This window comes from Brienomyrus brachyistius, chromosome 5 (assembly GCF_023856365.1).
Source record: "Brienomyrus brachyistius isolate T26 chromosome 5, BBRACH_0.4, whole genome shotgun sequence".
Lineage (NCBI taxonomy): Eukaryota > Metazoa > Chordata > Actinopteri > Osteoglossiformes > Mormyridae > Brienomyrus > Brienomyrus brachyistius.
Window position 1 is genome coordinate 13,903,811 of NC_064537.1, and position 19,863 is coordinate 13,923,673.

A 19,863-nucleotide genomic window follows, 5' to 3' on the forward strand; every position below is an offset into this window, starting at 1 on the left:
TGTTCTGAAACGCACAGTGAGGTGTATTTAATCACTGTGGATATGGGGTAATATTCGTTGGGGTTATCCCTTTAAAATGAAAGGCCCTCCCGTACTGGACAGAAAAGAAAATACGCCCAGTTAGGGGCGCAATTCAACTTAATACGTACGAGTCGGTAGGAGGTTTAAGGTCTGCGGGAGCTCAGCGGAGAAGGTCGCCGAGGGAACCGTCTGCATGCGCTTAGCGGCATCAAAGATCAGCAAACAGTTTGTAAAACAAAATCTTATATCTAATTAGGTCATCGCAGCCATTGTCTATAAAACAAAATCGATAAGTATCAGCCAAAATCAGGACGATCGTATTTTAAAGGAAATGGATGTTACCGAAATGTCTTTCGCTTTACCTGCGGTTGTATTCACGCTTCTCGCAATTATTGTAGTAAATACGATTTTCCGTAAGACGTCTGCGCCCGACTCACCTTCCCAAGCGAAGGATGCTGCTGCTCGCGGGGAGCAAAAGCAGAGCGCAGACCCGAAGTCCGAGCCAGAAGTGGGGGTGAATGAATCCCGGGCGGTGCATCGGACAGGAGACGAAAAGAGTGCCGATGGGCTGAAAATCGTCGGAGGAAAGACAATGGGAGGAGAGGAGCAGACTGTGGAGAAAGCAGTCGCACCTGTCCCAACGGCTTCTGTGGTAGAGGACGTCGGAGTCGCAGGACAGCAGCGTAGAACAGAATTTGTCAATATCCAGTTTCCCTCATGTCAACGGGGTCTGCAACCAAGCATCAAGGTAAGAACAGCCAATCCATCCCGTGCGTTTGGCTGATTTGCTTCGATATGTGAATCGAAGCATAATGTCCTGTTAACATACGCGTAGTGTTGAGAATAAACCCCTTAGGTGAAACTGTTTTTTTTTCTTCATCAAGTTCATGTCTTAACCTTCTGTAATTTTACAAGAAAATGATGAACCTCTAGTTTAAATAACCCATTTAAATCCTAAAGTTTATTAATAAACTTTATATACGGTATAACAAATCAGTTGGCATTGTCCATAAAAGAACTGAGCCAATGACCATTTTAACGGGGGACGTTACTTAGTTTGTAGCGCATTGGAAAAATATACACATGTATAAATGAGCAAAAGTGATTTTTAAAGAAGCTTCGAACAAAAGCGGCTAATAAGCAACAGAAACATACGTTTTGCACTATTTGGACATTAAAGTAGATTCATTTACTGCACATGGCGCCCGGTATTTATAAAAAGCTTATAACATGCTCGCTCTTTGCGACCCCGTTTTAAATGCCACTCTTGGGACAAGGCTGGCATATAACAATGAACAGCAGCGCTTCGCTGTGTATGCCCGCTATCATGGCATGCTGAGAATGAGCATGCGGCCCATTCCTGCCTTAAGTAATCAAGTCCTTTGTTAAACAACTCAGTGTTCTCGCTGACTTTCTGGATTGTTCCCAGATCGCCCGGCTTTATTTGTACTCCCTCAATCTTCGAGAAAACTGCATGGAAAAAGACTCGTTGCGTTAAGCTGTCTAGTTTCACCAAGATGTACACAGTGTCATTTCCTGGTGCTTTCCGTATTCTGTGTTAGTCTGGGTAATTCACTGGTGCTCTTGGATTTTGTTTATCTTTATTTCGTTCAATCATAGTCTCCTGTCTTGCAAGACAGCTGATACAGCAATACCTGCTTCTATGGGGATGATTACATGCCTCGCTAAATCAACTTTTACTCAGGCTCCTGCCACGTTTTTTGGCCAAAAAAATGACACTGGTCAATACTATTTTTTTTTTATCTGTCCTGGGTAGAGAATGATGGTGGATGAAATCTATTAAAGCCAAACACTTAAACCTTTCTTTGCCGGAACATAACTACAATCATCCCACCACTGGTGTTTGAATGCAAACCACAAAATATGTCTTTGGTGTCAGATTTAGCTTTAAACCTTTATATAGCTTCTACTTTTTACTGAGGAAAACCTAGTAAAATCATTTCATATTTGGCTTAAACCATCCATTTAACAATGTAAGTTATTCACTTGTAATTAACCAAGCTGAGTAACAATTTCACAAATGGATTTTTACACTGGGGGCGGCATGGTGGTGCAGTGGTTAGCACTGTTGCCTCACACCTCTGGGTCCCAGGTTCGAGTCACCGCCTGGGTTGCATGTGTGTGCAGTTTGCATGTTCTCCCCATGTCGTCTTGAGGTTTCCTCCGGGTACTCCGGTTTCCCCCCACAGTCCAAAAACATGCTGAGGCTAATTGGAGTTGCTAACTTGCCCATAGGAGTGCGTGTGTGAGTGAATGGTGTGTGAGTGTGTCCTGCGATGGGCTGCCCCCCCACCCTGCCTCATGCCCATTGCTTCCAGGATAGGCTCCGGACCCCTCGCAACCCAGTAGGATAAGCAGTTTGGGAAATGGATTTTTCCAGAGAACTCTAGAGGTGAAGTATCTACAATGCAGAAGAGATTGGCCTGTTTTAGTAGGCAGTGAACGCCAGAACATTCCTTAGCCATTAGCTGGCTTCGCAGTGTCCTATGTTAATGTCAGCCTGTAATGGCACCTGCAGTGGTCCCTGCTGATTGCTACACCGCCTCTGACCTTGTGTGACTGGAATTTCCTTTATTCTGCTTCCCTTTCTCTCTCTCTCATGCCAGTTGACTTGGCCCTCTGCAGTTGTACTATGACTATGCAACACCCCAGTAATCAATCTGTTTATTGCCCCCATGAAACATTTGACCTTTTCTCATCCTTTGTTCATTTTTAATTAGACCTCGAGCCATTTAAGAAAATCATTTTCATACAACTTCTCATATTTAATTTTTAAAGACCTAATTTCTATAAGTAGTATATTTAATTTAAATGTTTGTGAATAAAACTCCAGTGAAGGGAATTATTATGTATGTTTGAGAGGCACAACATATCTGTTCATACATAGAAATGGTTAATTTTCTTCAGGGGACATATTTTAAGCAAAAAAATGATGCAGTACATTGCATCTTGGTCTGCTATAAAAGTTTAACCCGTTGTTCCGGTTTTCTAAAAGGGGATCTTTGTGTGATATGGTCTCATTCAGTGTTGATGAACGCCCTCCATAAGTGCTTGGTGCAGACTTGGTCAGCACCACACAAAAGGGTAAAAGGGTCAGATTCCATTTATTGCTCTAGACGCAGAAATATAGGAGATCTTTAGGTTTATAGGATCTTTATTCATTATTTTTATATTCTGGTATATAAACAACTGAAATAGTTGAAATAATTGTGCCACAGATGAGGTTTAAATCATATGATGCTGACACTGGATTGCTGCACGCCACTGCTAAGTGCCACGAGGTGACTAAAATTCATATGTGGCACTGTTTAGTCTTCACTGCTCTTTTGTTTCATGATCGTGTCCTCGTGCACTTGTCCCGTGCCCTGTAACCGTGGCAGAAGAATTTCAGTGTTTTTTTTTTTTTGGAAAACGTAACAATATAACTCGAAAACTGAATGTTCATTGGGTTGCACAAGATGTAGCTGGTTTGTGGGTTTTTCTTGTATCTACTGAAGGACATGGATAACCGAATGACGAAACCACATTTTATATTGTAATTTGCTGAGAAAAAAATGGTTTTAAAGTGTAAGCACTTGAGTTTTTCATTAATGAAAACATCTGGAAGTGTGTTTGTTGCAAGAAATCTTTTGTACAACATTTAGTTCTACTGCTGCTTAACATGCAATAGCATTAGCATACGTTTCATCCACGCCTGGTTCCCTGCTTGCTTTTCCAGCCCCCTACTTGTTTCCTTCATCAGGGTCAATGAAATTGCTTTTGTTTATGTGAGGAGAGAGTCTAAATGCGACGACGTACCAAGGTATCTGTAGATTTGTCATGGAATTATTCTTTCATTCATTTTCCATATCTGCTTGCCCTATGCCGAGCAGCATGGTGACCTGCCTCTGCCTCGCAGCGAGAAGATCCTGGATTCTGTCCCGGGTCCTTTCTGTGTGGAGTTCACCCTGCAGTGTATTGGCGCCTGCCCAGGGTTGGTTCCCTCCTGCGCCCATTGTTCCCAGGATAGGCTCTGGTCCCCCCCGCGACCCCAGTTGGGATTAAGTGATTTCAGAAGATGGATGGATGGATGGATGGATGGATGGATAAATGGCTTGTCCTATGCAGGGTCAGTTGTAGGATACATGTGTGATTGATCTAAATCATTGACTCACTTTTGTGGTGGGCTCTGCTAATCTAAATCAATGACGCTGCTGGCGAGCATTCGGACGGCGCTGAGTGATAATGGCGTAATGATACGGCTCATCAGTATCGCGCAAAGCTGCAGAGTTCACGCCCACTGAAAATGGGTCAGCTGCACAGATGACTGTTTCTTCCCCTCCTACTGCAGCACGCGCTTGGTTCACTCACTGCACTGATGAGCTTTTGAAGAGAGCTTCCTGATGTGAAATGCACTGAACTCGATCTACTGAGATCTACTGAGCAGTAACACAACAGAAATCTGCCGTGTTAACTTAATACTGGTGGCTTTTGAGGCCTCAGGGAAGCCATACAATGGTCATACAACCGTCTGTTTTTCAGTGCATCCCCAAAGCCCCAGAAGGAGGATATTATCTTTAGTTTACATTTATTTTATTTAGTAGATGCTTTTCTCCAAAGGCAGCATACAAGTAAGACACATAACACATACAGATAAGCGAAATAGCATTTGCTTGTTAGAGAACAAAAAACACTACTTGTTAACATTGAAAAGGTTTTTTTATTTATGAATATATGGGGGTGGCAAGCTGGTTTGTCCATTCACAGGGAACAGAAACACCACGTTGTGTTCCTGACGTCAGAAGAGATTGTGGGGCTGAGTCGGGCCCCTGTCTGCGTCGAGGGTCTGGCCAACGCAGGGCTCAGGAGCTGCCAACAGAGCCAGAAAAGGGGGTTTGTGGCACAGTCAGCCAGCCCTGGCCTGACAGGCCATGAGGCCTATTTACCACCCAGCGCATCGGCTCCAGGCACAACCCAAGTGTCTTTGATAGCATGAGCCCAATGCAGTTGTCATTTTCCCATGCAGCAGCCATGCCATTTAAATAGCAAATGTACTTGCGCCCTAAGCTCCTGATGGGGTGTCCGTCAGCTGTGTTACTGACTGGCGCCCTGCCATGTCAAGGCAGCGGAAAGTGAGAGCAGAGAAAAGAGTTTCTAGCACCTGACAAATCTGCCGTTATAGTAGCAATCCGCCAAGATGCAAGCGCACCAGGCCCTTAATGGGAATGGGAGATAATACTCTGATTGGTTGATAGCATGTTAGGCCCCAAACACACCAATGATCACCTGGCACAGCGACTATTTCTCCACCGTTAAACTAGCAACAGTGGGCTGGCCTTCCCTAATAGAACTTGCCAAGGTGCTTCAGACAGCGTGTGTGTTTGTGCAGCCTGTGAGTCAAGCCTCAGCACTACTGGTGCAATCTGGAAGGTTTTCTCTGCAATTACTGTTTAAATAATTTAAAGGACACTTCTTAGAAGGTTTCTACCTTTTCACCTGTCACTGCTGACATTTCTGTTCGTGGCAAGCAGAGTGCTGAAGTGTAGACCTTAATCACACTCAAAAATGGCCAGATGTGATCTGCAAGCCTAATAATACTCCACTGTAATGTCTACAGAAAAGAAGCAGAACACAGTTTAACATGATTCAGTTGGATACATCCATCCATTTTCTATACCCGCTTGATCTCTTCATGGTCATGGGGGTCCAGAGCTTATCCCAGAAGCTGCAGACACAAGGCAGGGAATAACCCAGGATGGGGAGCCATGTGTGGATGCAAACTGTGAGGTGTGAGGCAATAGTGCTAACCACAATCCCTTAATGCCATTTAGGAACTAATATTACAAGATATCATGACAGCAGTTTGTCTGGAAGCATGGGCATGGTCGTTTTTCTTTGTAAATATGTTCAGAATGCATGATTACATTTTTTTGTTAAATTTTGGTGATCAGTGGTCATTGTTGACACACCACAACAAAATAAATGTGTCCTCTGCATTTAACCCATATGTGACATCGTGACATAGCAGGGGGCAGCTAAGTCAGTGCCCGGGTAGCAGTACCTTACTCAGGGTATCTCAGTGGTGCCTTGCTGGTTGGGGATTCGAACCTGCAGTCTTTCAATTAGAAGTGTGCTTCCCTAACCATTAAGACACCATTGCCCATGTATATGCCAAAATCAGGAGAAATTTGTATTGTTATAAATACATATAAAGTAAGTACTGGAAATTTTAAAGCCAGGAAGATAATTATTAATGTCTTGTGAATCAGTGAATCCCCGTTTTCATTGATCAGCAGGGAAGATAAATGTCAGGACAGAAGGTAAGTGGTGAGTCAGTGTAATTCACACACAGCCTTTTTTCCTCATGTCCATTCTAACTACAGGAATGCAGTTCAAAACCCGTGTCTGAAGTCTGTGTACCGAAATCAGTGCCTGGGCCTCAACCAACCGCTGTGAAGATGGTCAGTTCCGGATCGGTCCAGGATACAGAGACCCGAAAACCTACCGATGCGAACAAAACAACTTCTGACCTGCGGAGGGGCTTTGTTTCGGATCCTACTGTTGAAAAGGGACCAGGCCATATGCAAGCCCCAGTGCCGGACCCAGAACTCGTGCCTGAAAGGGAGGTAGCCCTGGCCATGCTGGAGGAGAAGCTGGCACAGTACAGCCCAGAGGATGAGGAGGATGAAGGTGTGTACTGTCATGTGAATCCGAAAATTACCCCGCGATCTCTATCCCCTGGGTTGTATAGTCATGTATCTCATCATCATCCTTTACTCATGTGCCAAAGACAGGGGTGTGTTACTGTGCAACTACTATCAAGGTTCTAACACTGATCGCTCTCAGAATCTCACTAAACTTTCATGCAACTGATTAACATCATTAAGGTTTTATTTACAGACCGTTCATGTTCCATTGAACCTCTGACCTGGAAGTCGCTTTTCTTTAGCTGCGAAATCACCTTCAGCTTTCCCAACAGATACAAATTTTATTTGTTCAACTTATTGGAGTCTCCTGGGGGAGCATGATCGTGGTGAAGGGCAGTGGCCGCTAAAAGGCAGCGAGCTGGAAAATGTTTTTTACTTTTTCATTTTTTGTTGCCCAGATTTAATATTAATTTTGGATTGATTTCCCCTGTATTCCCTGTACTGATCTACTGTCATTAAAAGTTAAAATTGGCAAGGAATAGCTTTAATGTGAATAGGAACAAAATGGAGAAATGCATCAAATGCATGGACTGGGATACTGCATGGTCACTGGTGCTTTCAGTCATGCACTGGAAACATATCACATCCATCCAGCAGAACTGCCTCCTCTGAAATGCCTCTTAAGCTTTATGGGATTGCCATCTCACCAGAGACTTACTCAGGATTAATTAAAGAGAGCTATTTTTAGTACTGCCTACATAAATAAACTTTTATTTACACTTTGGTTTATAATATTTATCCCTGTAACTGTGCAGTACAGTAACTGCAGTTCACATACAGTGTCCTCCAGCATTATTGTCAGCCTTGGTAAATAAAAGCGAAATGGGCTGTTAAAGTGTCTTTTTCTTTATCCTCTTGGTCTTTCATTAAAAAAAAAAACAAAACAATCCAACTGATAATTGCGGTGAAATAACTGAAAGGAAAAATATATATACAGTATATCATAAAAGAAATATTTTTCTCATTGTTGTGTAGAACAATTGGCACCCCTAGAAAGTCATAGGAGAAAAATGTAAAAAAAATATATTGCTTATTAAATGTTTTTGTTTTTAAGTTGCAATGAGTAAGTGGGAACACATTTTGCATTGACCTTGTGTTTCACTGCAGGACACATATAACGTGACACTCGGGCTAAATTCCGTTAGTCATCCATCACAGATTGGAGAACACGGTAATGATGTGCAACAAAAGGTAGTTGATCTGCACAAATTGAGGAATGCTTATAGCATAGCCAGATGACTGTAAATGCCCATTTCTGCCATCAAGTCAATAATTAATAAGTGTAAAGCAACTGGAGATATTGAGAATTGGCCTGGTACATGACATGGATCTGTATTCACCCCATGTACAGTGAAGAGGATGGTTGGAGCAGCCAAAGAATCTTGAACAATGACAGCTGGAGAATTGCAGATGGTTGTTGTGTCTTGTGGTCAGAAGGTCCCCAGAACTATGATTAGATGCCACCTACATGACCTCAAGTCGTTTGGGACAGTTGCCAGAAAACTGCTGACATCAAACAAACTCAAGTGCCTACACGATACCAGACATTATTGGAATTTTGAATGGGACGAAGACTTATGGTCATTTGAGACAAAGACAGAGTTTTTAAACAATAAACACTAGGTGTGGGTTTGACATATACAGAATGAAATGCAGAAAAGTACCTCATCCCCTCTGTGAATGTTGTGAGGCTGTTTGCCAAAAGCCCTGGACAGCTTGTTGCGGTACATGATATCATGGACTCCATCAAGAATTAGAACATATTAAATGAGAACCTGACTTCCTCTGCTAGGATTGTTAAACTGGACCGTGATTGGATCTTCCAACAGGACAAAAATCCAAAACACACCTCAAAATCAACACAAAAAAAATTGATCTTGAAACCTGAAAGATCTAGTGAGATTCTGTGTGGCAGAATGGGCGTCACGTTCATTAATCTCATTAAGTATTATAGGGGAATAATCAGAGGTGCTATCTTGGCAAAGGGGGGGAGGGCAAAGTAATAAATTAATGGATAACAATAATTGTGGCACACATTTGATACAAATACATCTTGTACAAAATATGTTATAATTTTTTATGAAATTTGTATTTTCACTTCAATTATTTTACTTCAGTTTGTTATATTCATCCTCTTCCATTTCACTCTTATTTACCAGGGGTGCCAGTAATTGTGGGGGACATTGTAATTATGAAAATTTTATAGAGCTGTATTAAATACATTTGATTTTAAAATATATTAATTTCTGGGAATATTTGTTATTTAGTATCCATGGTCTTGTGATGGGTAAGCCGTTGAAAGATGGATGGATGGATGGATGGATGGATGGATTGATTTGTGAACCAGGCAGCCCTATTGGTTCAGGCAGCTAAAAATTGATTTTCTTTCTTTATTAGATTTAGTGGCAGCAGGTGTGGAAAGTGAGGAGGATTTGCCTCTGAAGTATGCTCTCGGGAAGCTGAGAAGCAGCCAGCTGGAGGAGATGATGACCAAAGAGGAGCTGGAAGAGGAGCGGAGGTCAGTGTGAGCTGCCAGTGCTGAGGGCACCGCGACATGCATTCAGACGCTCATCCTTGCCCTTCTCCTTTCTGTTTTGAGCTGAATTTCTGTGCTGCCTTTCATCTCACCTCTAATGCGAGAACCGAGATTAGGTTGCAAAAGGCATTTTGCTAACTGGTGCAATTCATGCGGCACATTTCACATTACCTAAGTGTTTCTTTACATGTTAGATGCCGAAGAGCTTCAAGCTAATCTGATGATCTATTGCATATATTGCTATTTACAAAAAACTTTATTCCGACACAAGAATAGGATCAGTTACTCAAAAAAGACACCAAAGGGACATAATCCCAACAAAATGAGAACATGATTCTTGTCTCATGACCATTGACAGAGATGTCAGATGATTTCTTTGACCTTTAAATACTATGGCACAAGCCATGTGCTCTGGAAAAATTCTCCTTTCAAGCTTTGCAACTTCCTCCCTTTCTTTCAGTTATGCTCTTATTTCTATTGCTTTATTAACGTAATTATGAAAACAAATACGAAGTTTTTTGTGAGTCTGTGTTTACACACAAATCTAGGACGGAGAGTTACTCCTTCGAATGTCTCAGATGTCCTTAGTTAACTTCAAGGGAGAGACCTGGTTATTGTCTTCTGGGAATCCGTATTTGTGTTTGCAAGCTAATGAAGAGCCTGGGTTGTGATGTACAGATAGATATAGTCAAGCCCTAGTGGCTGGAACATGAGAGAATGATTGGAGCTTTGAACTACCAAGGGAGATTGAATCATGTACCTAAAATAACACCAGCCTTGTTGTGGAGAAGCAAGTAAAAGCCCAAGTAAGGTCAAAAGGGACTGAGCCCTTATATTTCTGTGGAATTTCTTCATATTAACAAGCTGTGTGATGTCATCACATTTTGCTCAATAGTGGATTTAACTGATATCTCTTCACAATATTCTGCAGTAGTTTATAGAAGCTTGCCTTTAAATGGGTTGTTTTTCTAATTTCAAGTACATGCCACAGTTTTGTGCATTTAAGTAGTGTTACTTTATGTGTTATGTAAAAACTTCATGAATTGATTTATTTGGTAATGTGAAGAAGGCTGAAAAATTACATTATAATTATAATGAAAACGTAGGAACTGTCTTTCCTTTGTCCTTTCATTACTGCTGGCTCATGTCCAAGGCCTTCATCTCAACCCCACCAAAAAGCACAGAGGAAATGTCTATTGTGCTCACATTACGTTGACAGAAAGTAGAAAGGTAGAGAGATGAGACTCTCGTTAAGGTTAATTCTGAGTGTTTATATACTGGAAGTTAACATATCTTGCATTAAGGGGTGAATGTACTGTTGTATGTTGATTGGGGCAAGAGGACCTTTATGTTGGGAATATCTGACATGACACTGAACACCTTCAAGCACAGTGTGACTCCACAGTGTGACCTATGTCATGACCTTTCCCTGCCTTTATTTTTCAGGATAGAGTTCACAACTGATTTTACTTCTCTTTAACCTACAAGGACAAGCAGTGTGTTTTAGAAAGCTCTTGGTAAGGTATACATTTCGTTTAATCCTCCACATAGTTACACGCTCCCAGCACGGACACTATGCCCTGCTTGCCCTCCAAATGCCACCAGCCCCGTCACCTCAGCCCCTAGGCCTGGCACGGACGCTCCCTAACTGTGCAGAGCGCAGTACACCGGAGCCACGCCCATTCTCACACTTACACCATGATTGTGATGTGTCCCCTGCAAACAGGCAGTTCTTATTAAAACCTCATTTAATACTGCACTTTAATACTCATTTTAGTACCATACTCGCATGAAGAAACTGCAATTCATGGACAGTGAAAAGTAACCTCTTTCCATATCATTTGGACTGCTGTACTGGACATGGGAATCAGCAAGCAAAAGACCATCCACAGGGTGGACTAGAGAGATCAGACTTGAAGCTGATCTACGTTCTATTATTGTTTTACCAAAACTTATATTCCCTTATTTGTTATTTTGGAAAGGTGTTATTTTCTGTCGTGTACCATCTCTACATTAGGATACTGACTTCTGTTTACTGTCATTTGTATAACACAGGGTCTGCTGGAATATTGAACTTAATTGCAGAGAAATCTTCGCTATGCTTGTGCCTATATTTTGATTTTCCAGACCAAGTAAGACAAATAATGACGTATGTGGTCTGTGTCCAGTACCAAGTTCATCAGAACAGTGTTTCTCACCGCAGTGATGCCAGTTCTTCTTCTCCAGAACAGTGTTTCTCTTGTTCCTTCTGCACACTGTGGCCTGTAACAGTGCAGATCATATCAGCTGAAGTCCAGGGCCTACAGGCCTGGCAGAATACGGGTCAGCGCCTCGATAAACGCTGACGGCTGTTGGTTGATGACAGGGTCCTTTGGCCTGTTTTCCTCTGTCTCAGCTTGACAGCACTCAGCTATTAGGAAAATAACGGCTCAGACATATGTTAAATGCAGCACATTTCTGCTGCATTACCAGCTGCTCTTCTCCGTAGTTCTGCCTCTGGTGAATGAAGCTTCGCTCCAGGTTCCACTCCTCTCCTACTGCCTGCTGTTTTCAGTCTGTTTTCAGCTCCTTTTCACACTACTGCAGCTCAGGCTTTTCTTTAGGGTGATATGTAGGCAATTGCATATAGTGTGTGAATTTACTTAGCAACTGCAATATTCCCTCAAGTTTAAAGGGGATCATTGTTTTGAATTGATCAAAATCTCTGTTCGTGGACTTCAATGGTGTAAATTAAAGTGAGGCTTGAAGATTAATATGATTTTTTCTCCGCCATGTAAAAAATTTATTTACATTTTAGTCAGTAATTTAAAATCACCCAACTAGTCACTGTTTTTTTAGTTTTCCAGATACATTCACCATAATATGTAATTCTGTAGCTACAGTAATAATACACAGTTCCCTAAATATCACAGGCACACATACTACAAGTCTATGTAAAATTAACAAATTTAGTGAGCTAGAGAGAAGACAGGGGATTCTTTATGGCTGCAGGCCAGATTAGTGAACAAAAATGGTGGTGGTCAGAAAATGTTTAAAATTTCATGAGACTTTTGAGTTCTTTTTCATTGTTGCACAGCCCCCTCTTCAGGCTGATGCTATGTACTGCATGGCCAGTTGTCCTAGAATTAAACAAGCTTGCACATGGCTTTTCAATCAACTTGCCAATGAAATTGGTAAAGTTTTCTCATATTTATTGTATAGCGTGTTAATTGTTAATGAAAAATCCAGAAGAATTCATAATTCTTAGGAGTTTAGGAGTCTAGTGTAAGAAGACACTGCATGATGCCTTTGTTGAGAGTCATGAGGTGGTACATCATTGAAACTCTGAAGGAAATTGCATATTGGTATCATTTTTTAGGCAAGAATAGCCAGGCAAGAAACATAAATAAAGGACAAGTAAATAAAAGGAACGCTGGCCCCCTCCACCCTCACCTGCTGTCAGCTAAGTGACCTTAGGGAGCGTGCCGTCCCCTCCACCCTCCCCTGCTGTCAGCTAAGTGACCTTAGGGAGCGTGCCGTCCCCTCCACCCTCCCCTGCTGTCAGCTAAGCGACCTTAGGGAGCGTGCCGTCCCCTCCACCCTCACCTGCTGTCAGCTAAGCGACCTTAGGGAGCGTGCCGTCCCCTCCACCCTCCCCTGCTGTCAGCTAAGTGACCTTAGGGAGCGTGCCGTCCCCTCCACCCTCACCTTCTGTCAGCTAAGCGACCTTAGGGAGCGTGCCGTCCCCTCCACCCTCACCTTCTGTCAGCTAAGCGACCTTAGGGAGCGTGCCGTCCCCTCCACCCTCACCCGCTGTCAGCTAAGCGACCTTAGGGAGCGTGCCGTCCCCTCCACCCTCACCCGCTGTCAGCTAAGCGACCTTAGGGAGCGTGCCGTCCCCTCCACCCTCACCCGCTGTCAGCTAAGCGACCTTAGGGAGCGTGCCGTCCCCTCCACCCTCACCCGCTGTCAGCTAAGCGACCTTAGGGAGCGTGCCGTCCCCTCCACCCTCACCCGCTGTCAGCTAAGCGACCTTAGGGAGCGTGCCGTCCCCTCCACCCTCACCCGCTGTCAGCTAAGCGACCTTAGGGAGCGTGCCGTCCCCTCCACCCTCACCCGCTGTCAGCTAAGCGACCTTAGGGAGCGTGCCGTCCCCTCCACCCTCACCCGCTGTCAGCTAAGCGACCTTAGGGAGCGAGCCGTCCCCTCCACCCTCACCCGCTGTCAGCTAAGCAACCTTAGGGAGCGTGCCGTCCCCTCCACCCTCACCTGCTGTCAGCTAAGCGACCTTAGGGAGCGAGCCGTCCCCTCCACCCTCACCCGCTGTCAGCTAAGCGACCTTAGGGAGCGTGCCGTCCCCTCCACCCTCACCTGCTGTCAGCTAAGCGACTTTAGGGAGCGTGCCGTCCCCTCCACCCTCACCTGCTGTCAGCTAAGCGACCTTAGTGAGCGTGCCGTCCCCTCCACCCTCACCTGCTGTCAGCTAAGCGACCTTAGTGAGCGTGCCGTCCCCTCCACCCTCACCCGCTGTCAGCTAAGCGACCTTAGGGAGCGTGCCGTCCCCTCCACCCTCACCCGCTGTCAGCTAAGCGACCTTAGGGAGCGTGCCGTCCCCTCCACCCTCACCCGCTGTCAGCTAAGCGACCTTAGGGAGCGAGCCGTCCCCTCCACCCTCACCCGCTGTCAGCTAAGTGACCTTAGGGAGCGTGCCGTCCCCTCCACCTTCACCTTCTGTCAGCTAAGCGACCTTAGGGAGCTTGCCGTCCCCTCCACCCTCACCTGCTGTCAGCTAAGCGACCTTAGGGAGCGTGCCGTCCCCTCCACCCTCACCTGCTGTCAGCTAAGCGACCTTAGGGAGCGTGCCGTCCCCTCCACCCTCACCCGCTGTCAGCTAAGCGACCTTAGTGAGCTTGCCGTCCCCTCCACCCTCACCTGCTGTCAGCTAAGCGACCTTAGGGAGCTTGCCGTCCCCTCCACCCTCACCTGCTGTCAGCTAAGCGACCTTAGGGAGCGTGCCGTCCCCTCCACCCTCACCTGCTGTCAGCTAAGCGACCTTAGGGAGCGTGCCGTCCCCTCCACCCTCACCCGCTGTCAGCTAAGCGACCTTAGGGAGCTTGCCGTCCCCTCCACCCTCACCTGCTGTCAGCTAAGCGACCTTAGGGAGCGTGCCGTCCCCTCCACCCTCACCCGCTGTCAGCTAAGCGACCTTAGTGAGCGTGCCGTCCCCTCCACCCTCACCTGCTGTCAGCTAAGCGACCTTAGGGAGCGTGCCGTCCCCTCCACCCTCACCCGCTGTCAGCTAAGCGACCTTAGGGAGCTTGCCGTCCCCTCCACCCTCACCTGCTGTCAGCTAAGCGACCTTAGGGAGCGTGCCGTCCCCTCCACCCTCACCCGCTGTCAGCTAAGCGATCTTAGGGAGCGTGCCGTCCCCTCCACCCTCACCTGCTGTCAGCTAAGCGACCTTAGGGAGCGTGCCGTCCCCTCCACCCTCACCCGCTGTCAGCTAAGCGACCTGGGGAGCGAGCCGTCCCCTCCCCCCTCACCTGCTGTCAGCTAAGCAACCTGGGGAGCGTGCTGTTTCAGGATTGCTGCTGATGGACCCTGACATGGGATATGAGCTCAGCAGCTAACAGAAGCTAACATAGCTAACAGTATTTATGGAAGAATATGTGCAGTGTGTTGCATTTTTTATGCCTATTCTTTAGCCTCCAGTTAACATTTTCTACTTTCATTTTACTCATCTCCTGTAATAGACATCCATTCTGTGTCCTAGCAGGAAATGCTGTTCAATCCTAAGTGTGGGGGACTTAGCGTCAATTTCAGGTCCCATTATTTCCTTCAATTACCTATAACCAGCCTCTCTCCTCCTTAGTTATGTGACCCTGTTCCTAGGGCATTGGTTATCTGGTTGTTAATTCTGTTCCAGGCACCCCACCCCTCCAAAATATTTGCATTCCAACCCCGCCTTAATCAGGTTTATATGATCCTTAATAGGCTAATAATGAATGTGGCAGGTTGAAACCAGGTTGGTTTTCTGGAATGCAGTCATGCCACAGCTTAAACACACAGTGTCTGTATATTTGACTAGTAGCCTAGTCAAATTTGTATATAGAAACACAACATGTTAGTTTGCTGTATTAACCCGCGTTTTTGTATGTCATGATAATTGATTAGATTCTGTTCTGTATAAGTGGTGGGAAGATGGATTTTATATGGTATATTTTTCACTAAATACTGGAAAAGAAAAGAAAAGAAAACTGAGATCACTGATCTTAACCAGCTCTAACTAGTAAAGAGAAAAGGTGGCAAAATTAAACCCGGCAAACACTTCTGTAATAATAAGCTTATTCAGCCTGAATGCAAGTGGGAAGGGAGTGTTATAACAGAAAACCACAGCCTCTCCTTATCATCACATAAGAATGTACCAGTCTTCTCCATTATTTAAACACCGAGTTCTTGATCTGCTCTGGACTCAAGTACATCAAAAAAAGGAGGGGTTAAAATTTCAGGGCAGCAACACTCTGCTACTTAAATTAAGAACTATTTTAACATTGGTAAATAGTATATTACTTTTGTTTTGAGTTCAGTATAAATCTGGTTAACTCTGGATTTAAACTCCAGTGTAAAATTATCAGTACCTGTGTTCTAAAGACACTTGATGCCGTAAAAAAAATACTTTCCTTCCAATAGCAGTCTTCGAGGCCTACAAGTTAGTGTGGAAATTAATGTCTGTAGTCTGCAAAGCAATTTGTAAGGCCTTTGTACTTAATAGTGAAACTTCTCAGGAAACTGTCCAATTGGAATAGGAAGTCATATAACAACACACATGAATCTGGAGGTCCTACTTCAGCATTCATGACTGGGAAAGCATCCAGTCCAGCATTAATGACTGGGAACGCATCCAGGTCAGCATGCATGACTGGGAAAAACTGGAAGTATGTCTATATAGCAAACTAAGAACCACAGCTCTTGAATGCTCATTTCAGGTTTGCAAAACACCTGTAGGGCTTGGAAACAATGTCCTATAAACAGATTAATCAAAAAAATAATTATATCTGGCAACAAAACACAAATGACAAGCAATTTACAAGCTGAAAGTGTCAATACCTTTTATCAGCTTTTGTATATACTTTTGTTGTCGAGCAGGATTCCTCGAAATCCATATACTCTGGGCTCACTATTCTCCTGCCATTATGACATGGGTAACTAAGCATGTGACACATCACAGATTGCGTTGCAGCCATGCTTGGGACATCACCATTAACTGCACCAACGTACATTCCTGCCTCTCCATCTGAACTGTATCATTTTTCTGAGAATTTTCGTTTTTTGGTCGAATTCACTAATGCCAAAGATCAATGTTTTTTATTTTCAGAGCAGAAGAGTGAGAAGAAATCAACCAAGAACCTTTTTTTGAGAACATTTCACCTAAGAAGAACCTTGAGGACTTAAAAAAACCAAGCTCAGCCTTTTCATTGATCATCTGACTATATTCTTTTATTTTTTTTTAATACTGCTTATTGCATTTTTCTTCTATATAGGTGTATAAAGGTTAAGGGACAGTTTTATACATTGGTACTCAAATGACAAGTATTTTGCTTCTTTGTTAGGTAACTCTTCTTTTCCACAAATAATATTAAGGTTCCTCTTCACAGGACACCAAAAGCATCAGACACATGTTTCATTGTATGTTAGGAGCAAGGTTCCAGCTCACACAGAAACATTGTTACAATATTCTGGGCCCGTTCTCAGTAGTAAATTAGCAAAAGGTTTTAGTGATCTATGTACCTGAAATATCTCACTTCAAATTTGAGTCCTTTTTACTATTTACTTAAAACTTGAGTCCCTTTTATAAAAAAGAAATGACAGAAAAACAAATGTTTCGCTTTTGCAAATACACATTAAAAGTGGTTCTATTAGCTTTTATGTTTTCAAAAGGTCTTTTTTTCCATCTTATGAATTTAATACCTGCCTTGCTCATCATGGGTAAATGCATTCTCCATTAATAAAACCACAACATTTATCAGCAATAAATCGTAACTGGGTCGTACGTTATAAAAATGATACATTTTCACTTCTATCTGCTTGCCAGAATTATTCAGGTTAGAACATCTTTGTGGTTCTCCTTTCAAAATGCAGTCTAACTGTTAGGATTTTATTACTTAAGTAGTTTGTTACATAGTAAATGCAGTACAGTCCTATAGTTAATACTGTGTTTTGTATAAATTACATCAGACTTTGAAAGCCGATGGTCTTTAGAGCAGGATTCACCAACTTCATTTACAATGAGATCCACTTCTAAACAGAAGATAATCTGGGGAACTAGGTGCTCAGTCCAATCCAAAGTTAAATCAGGTGGGGTGGGTGGGGGGGAGGTAAAGGCTGCCAACCTGGGGGAGGGGGGTTAGCAACAGGTAAAACTTGCCCACCAAAATCATTTTCCTTTAACATCCACTCTGCAACATGCTCATCGTCTGAAGTAAACTGAAATTCCTTGCAGTGCTTCAGTGTATACCTATATGAGCAAAATACATCCATCCATTCTCCAAACCGCTTATCCTATTGGGTCGCGGGGGGGTCTGGAGCCTATCCCGGAAGCTATGGGCACGAGGCAGGGAACAACCCAGGATGGGGGGCCAGCCCATCACAGGGCACACTCACACCATTCACTCACACATGCGGGCAATATAGTAACTCCAATTAGCCTCAGCATGTCTTTGGACTGTGGGGGGAAACTGGAGGAAACCCCAAGACAACATGGGGAGAACATGCAAACTCCGCACACATGTGACCCAGGCGGGGACTCGAACCCGGGTCCCAGAGGTGTGAGGCAACAGTGTTAACCACTGCACCACCATGCCAAAATACAAAAAAAAAAAGCTAAAGAAACATAACTGATCTTATTTCTAAAAAGTGTTCTGCGAGCTACTTATTGGCTCCCTGCAAACTACTGGCAGCTCATGGGCAGCACATTGGCAACCACTGCTGTAGAATATGCAGACTTAAGTCAAAGCCTCTAAAAAAGCTACCCGGCCACTTGGCAATCCACCAGCATTAGCTGGTGTCCAGCCTGAATTGCGAGAGATCAAGCTGGAGATCAGTCTTCAGACATGGGAGACCAAGCTTGTGTTATGTGCAAATGCAAGTTTTCAATGAAATGGAGTAAAACAAACATAACTGGTCACCACCAATGATGGTATAGAATTATTGTGCGGCTTTTGGACTATAGACACCTGCTTCAGACTGCTTCTGACTTTAATATTTAAAAAATGCGTATAACAGTGTGATTCTTAACATGCCATCCACTGCACTTACTCGGTAACATTTATTTAAATTAGATGACTTAACGGATGACCTGAAACCTCGTTGTTTAGGTAAGCGGATCATGCAAGACTAGTTAGATTTCACTGACTAAAATTAAATGAACTTTGACATACAGTATTACATTTTTATAGGTTTGCTCTCATACCATGTCAGGCCATAGGAATGGGCTGCATATCGTACTTGTGGATCTTGGAGTGTAAGAATTGATAGCTTTCCTCATACACCGCCATATCCATCCATCTCCCATCCCTCTTCCATGACTGCTTACCTAGAAAGGAGCCTGGATGCAAGTTGCCTACGTTCAGCATTAAGCATTTACTGCTTAAACCTACCTCATTCATACAATATTACTGTCTGCTAGAATTACACCGTTTTTCACATGACATAACATTTCTATTTCATTATGTGCATTTTCCAAACTGCTTATCCTACTGGGTCGCGGGGGGTCCGGAGCCTATCCCAGAAGCAATGGGCATGAGGCAGGGAACAACCCAGGATGGGGGGCCAGCCCATCACAGGGCACACTCACACACCACTCACTCACTCACTCACTCATGCACACCTATGGGCAATTTAGCAACTCCAATTAGCCTCAGCATGTTTTTGGACTGTGGGGGGAAACCGGACTCGAACCCAGGTCCCAGAGGTGTGAGGCAACAGTGCTAACCACTGCACCACCATGCCACCCCCAGATATAACATTAGTATTTTTTTTTGTTTGTTTGTTTTTGAGTGTGTGGCCTTTTGCATTATTGGTGGGATCGAGAAGCGTAATAATAACATAAATGTAAAGGATCTCTCTGTGTGTTTCAGGGTGCAGCGAGAGCAGCTGGCTGGCATCTTTCAACTGCTGCAACAGACCTTTGGTCATGTGACAGAAGGAGACATAGACGAACAGCTCAAACTCTACTCCATCTAGACACAGTGCAATATAACTTAGATAAATTAGGGTTTTTTCACTATGTATAATTATTAAAGTACGGACTTCAGATTTGTTTTTAACCCTTTTATTGATCCTCAAGCAACCTAATCACTATATTTTTAAATTCAGTTTCCAGATGTATGTCAAATATAAACATGTTATAGATAAAACTGAAGGCATCTGCAAATAATCTAAATATTAAACAAATTATAATAAATAAAATCAATAAATACATAATTTTGGTTCTCGTGACTACCTTTGTATCCCAGCATAAGCAAACAAGCTTTAAAATGTCCCAGATGAAACTTGAAGGACTACATGCGAAAAGTAGCCATGTTGTATGTTTGACTAAAGGCATGATGAAGAAATGTCAAG

The 19,863-nt window shown here is 43.7% G+C and overlaps 1 protein-coding gene across 5 annotated transcripts; it reads left to right on the plus strand.

Annotated features, from left to right (window-relative positions):
• The first annotated feature begins 134 nt into the window (after nucleotides 1–134).
• LOC125742480 (uncharacterized) lies at nucleotides 135–19,699 on the plus strand. Of its 5 annotated transcripts, none has more exons than XM_049014533.1 (5): nucleotides 135–769; nucleotides 6,405–6,711; nucleotides 9,126–9,246; nucleotides 10,711–10,781; nucleotides 19,380–19,699. In XM_049014533.1, exons 1-4 carry the CDS (start codon nucleotides 353–355, stop codon nucleotides 10,742–10,744), a joined length of 879 nt encoding a protein of 292 aa, XP_048870490.1. In that variant the 5' UTR covers nucleotides 135–352; the 3' UTR covers nucleotides 10,745–10,781; nucleotides 19,380–19,699. The 5 variants fall into 5 exon arrangements, with proteins under 5 accessions (XP_048870490.1, XP_048870489.1, XP_048870491.1 ...); XM_049014532.1 differs by lacking the exon at nucleotides 19,380–19,699 and adding an exon at nucleotides 16,619–17,167; XM_049014534.1 differs by lacking the exon at nucleotides 19,380–19,699 and adding an exon at nucleotides 16,624–17,167.
• The last annotated feature ends 164 nt before the right edge of the window (nucleotides 19,700–19,863 follow it).

What these genes read in the sequence shown, in the direction of transcription:
- LOC125742480 (XM_049014530.1), top strand. Translation starts at nt 353, where the DNA reads ATGGATGTTACCGAAATGTCTTTCGCTTTACCTGCGGTTGTATTCACG. An exon ending in AGAGGATGAGGAGGATGAAG is followed by an intron (nt 6,712 to 9,125) that starts GTGTGTACTGTC and finishes TTTCTTTATTAG; the next exon opens with ATTTAGTGGCAGCAGGTGTG. An exon ending in GAGCTGGAAGAGGAGCGGAG is followed by an intron (nt 9,247 to 19,379) that starts GTCAGTGTGAGC and finishes TGTGTGTTTCAG; the next exon opens with GGTGCAGCGAGAGCAGCTGG.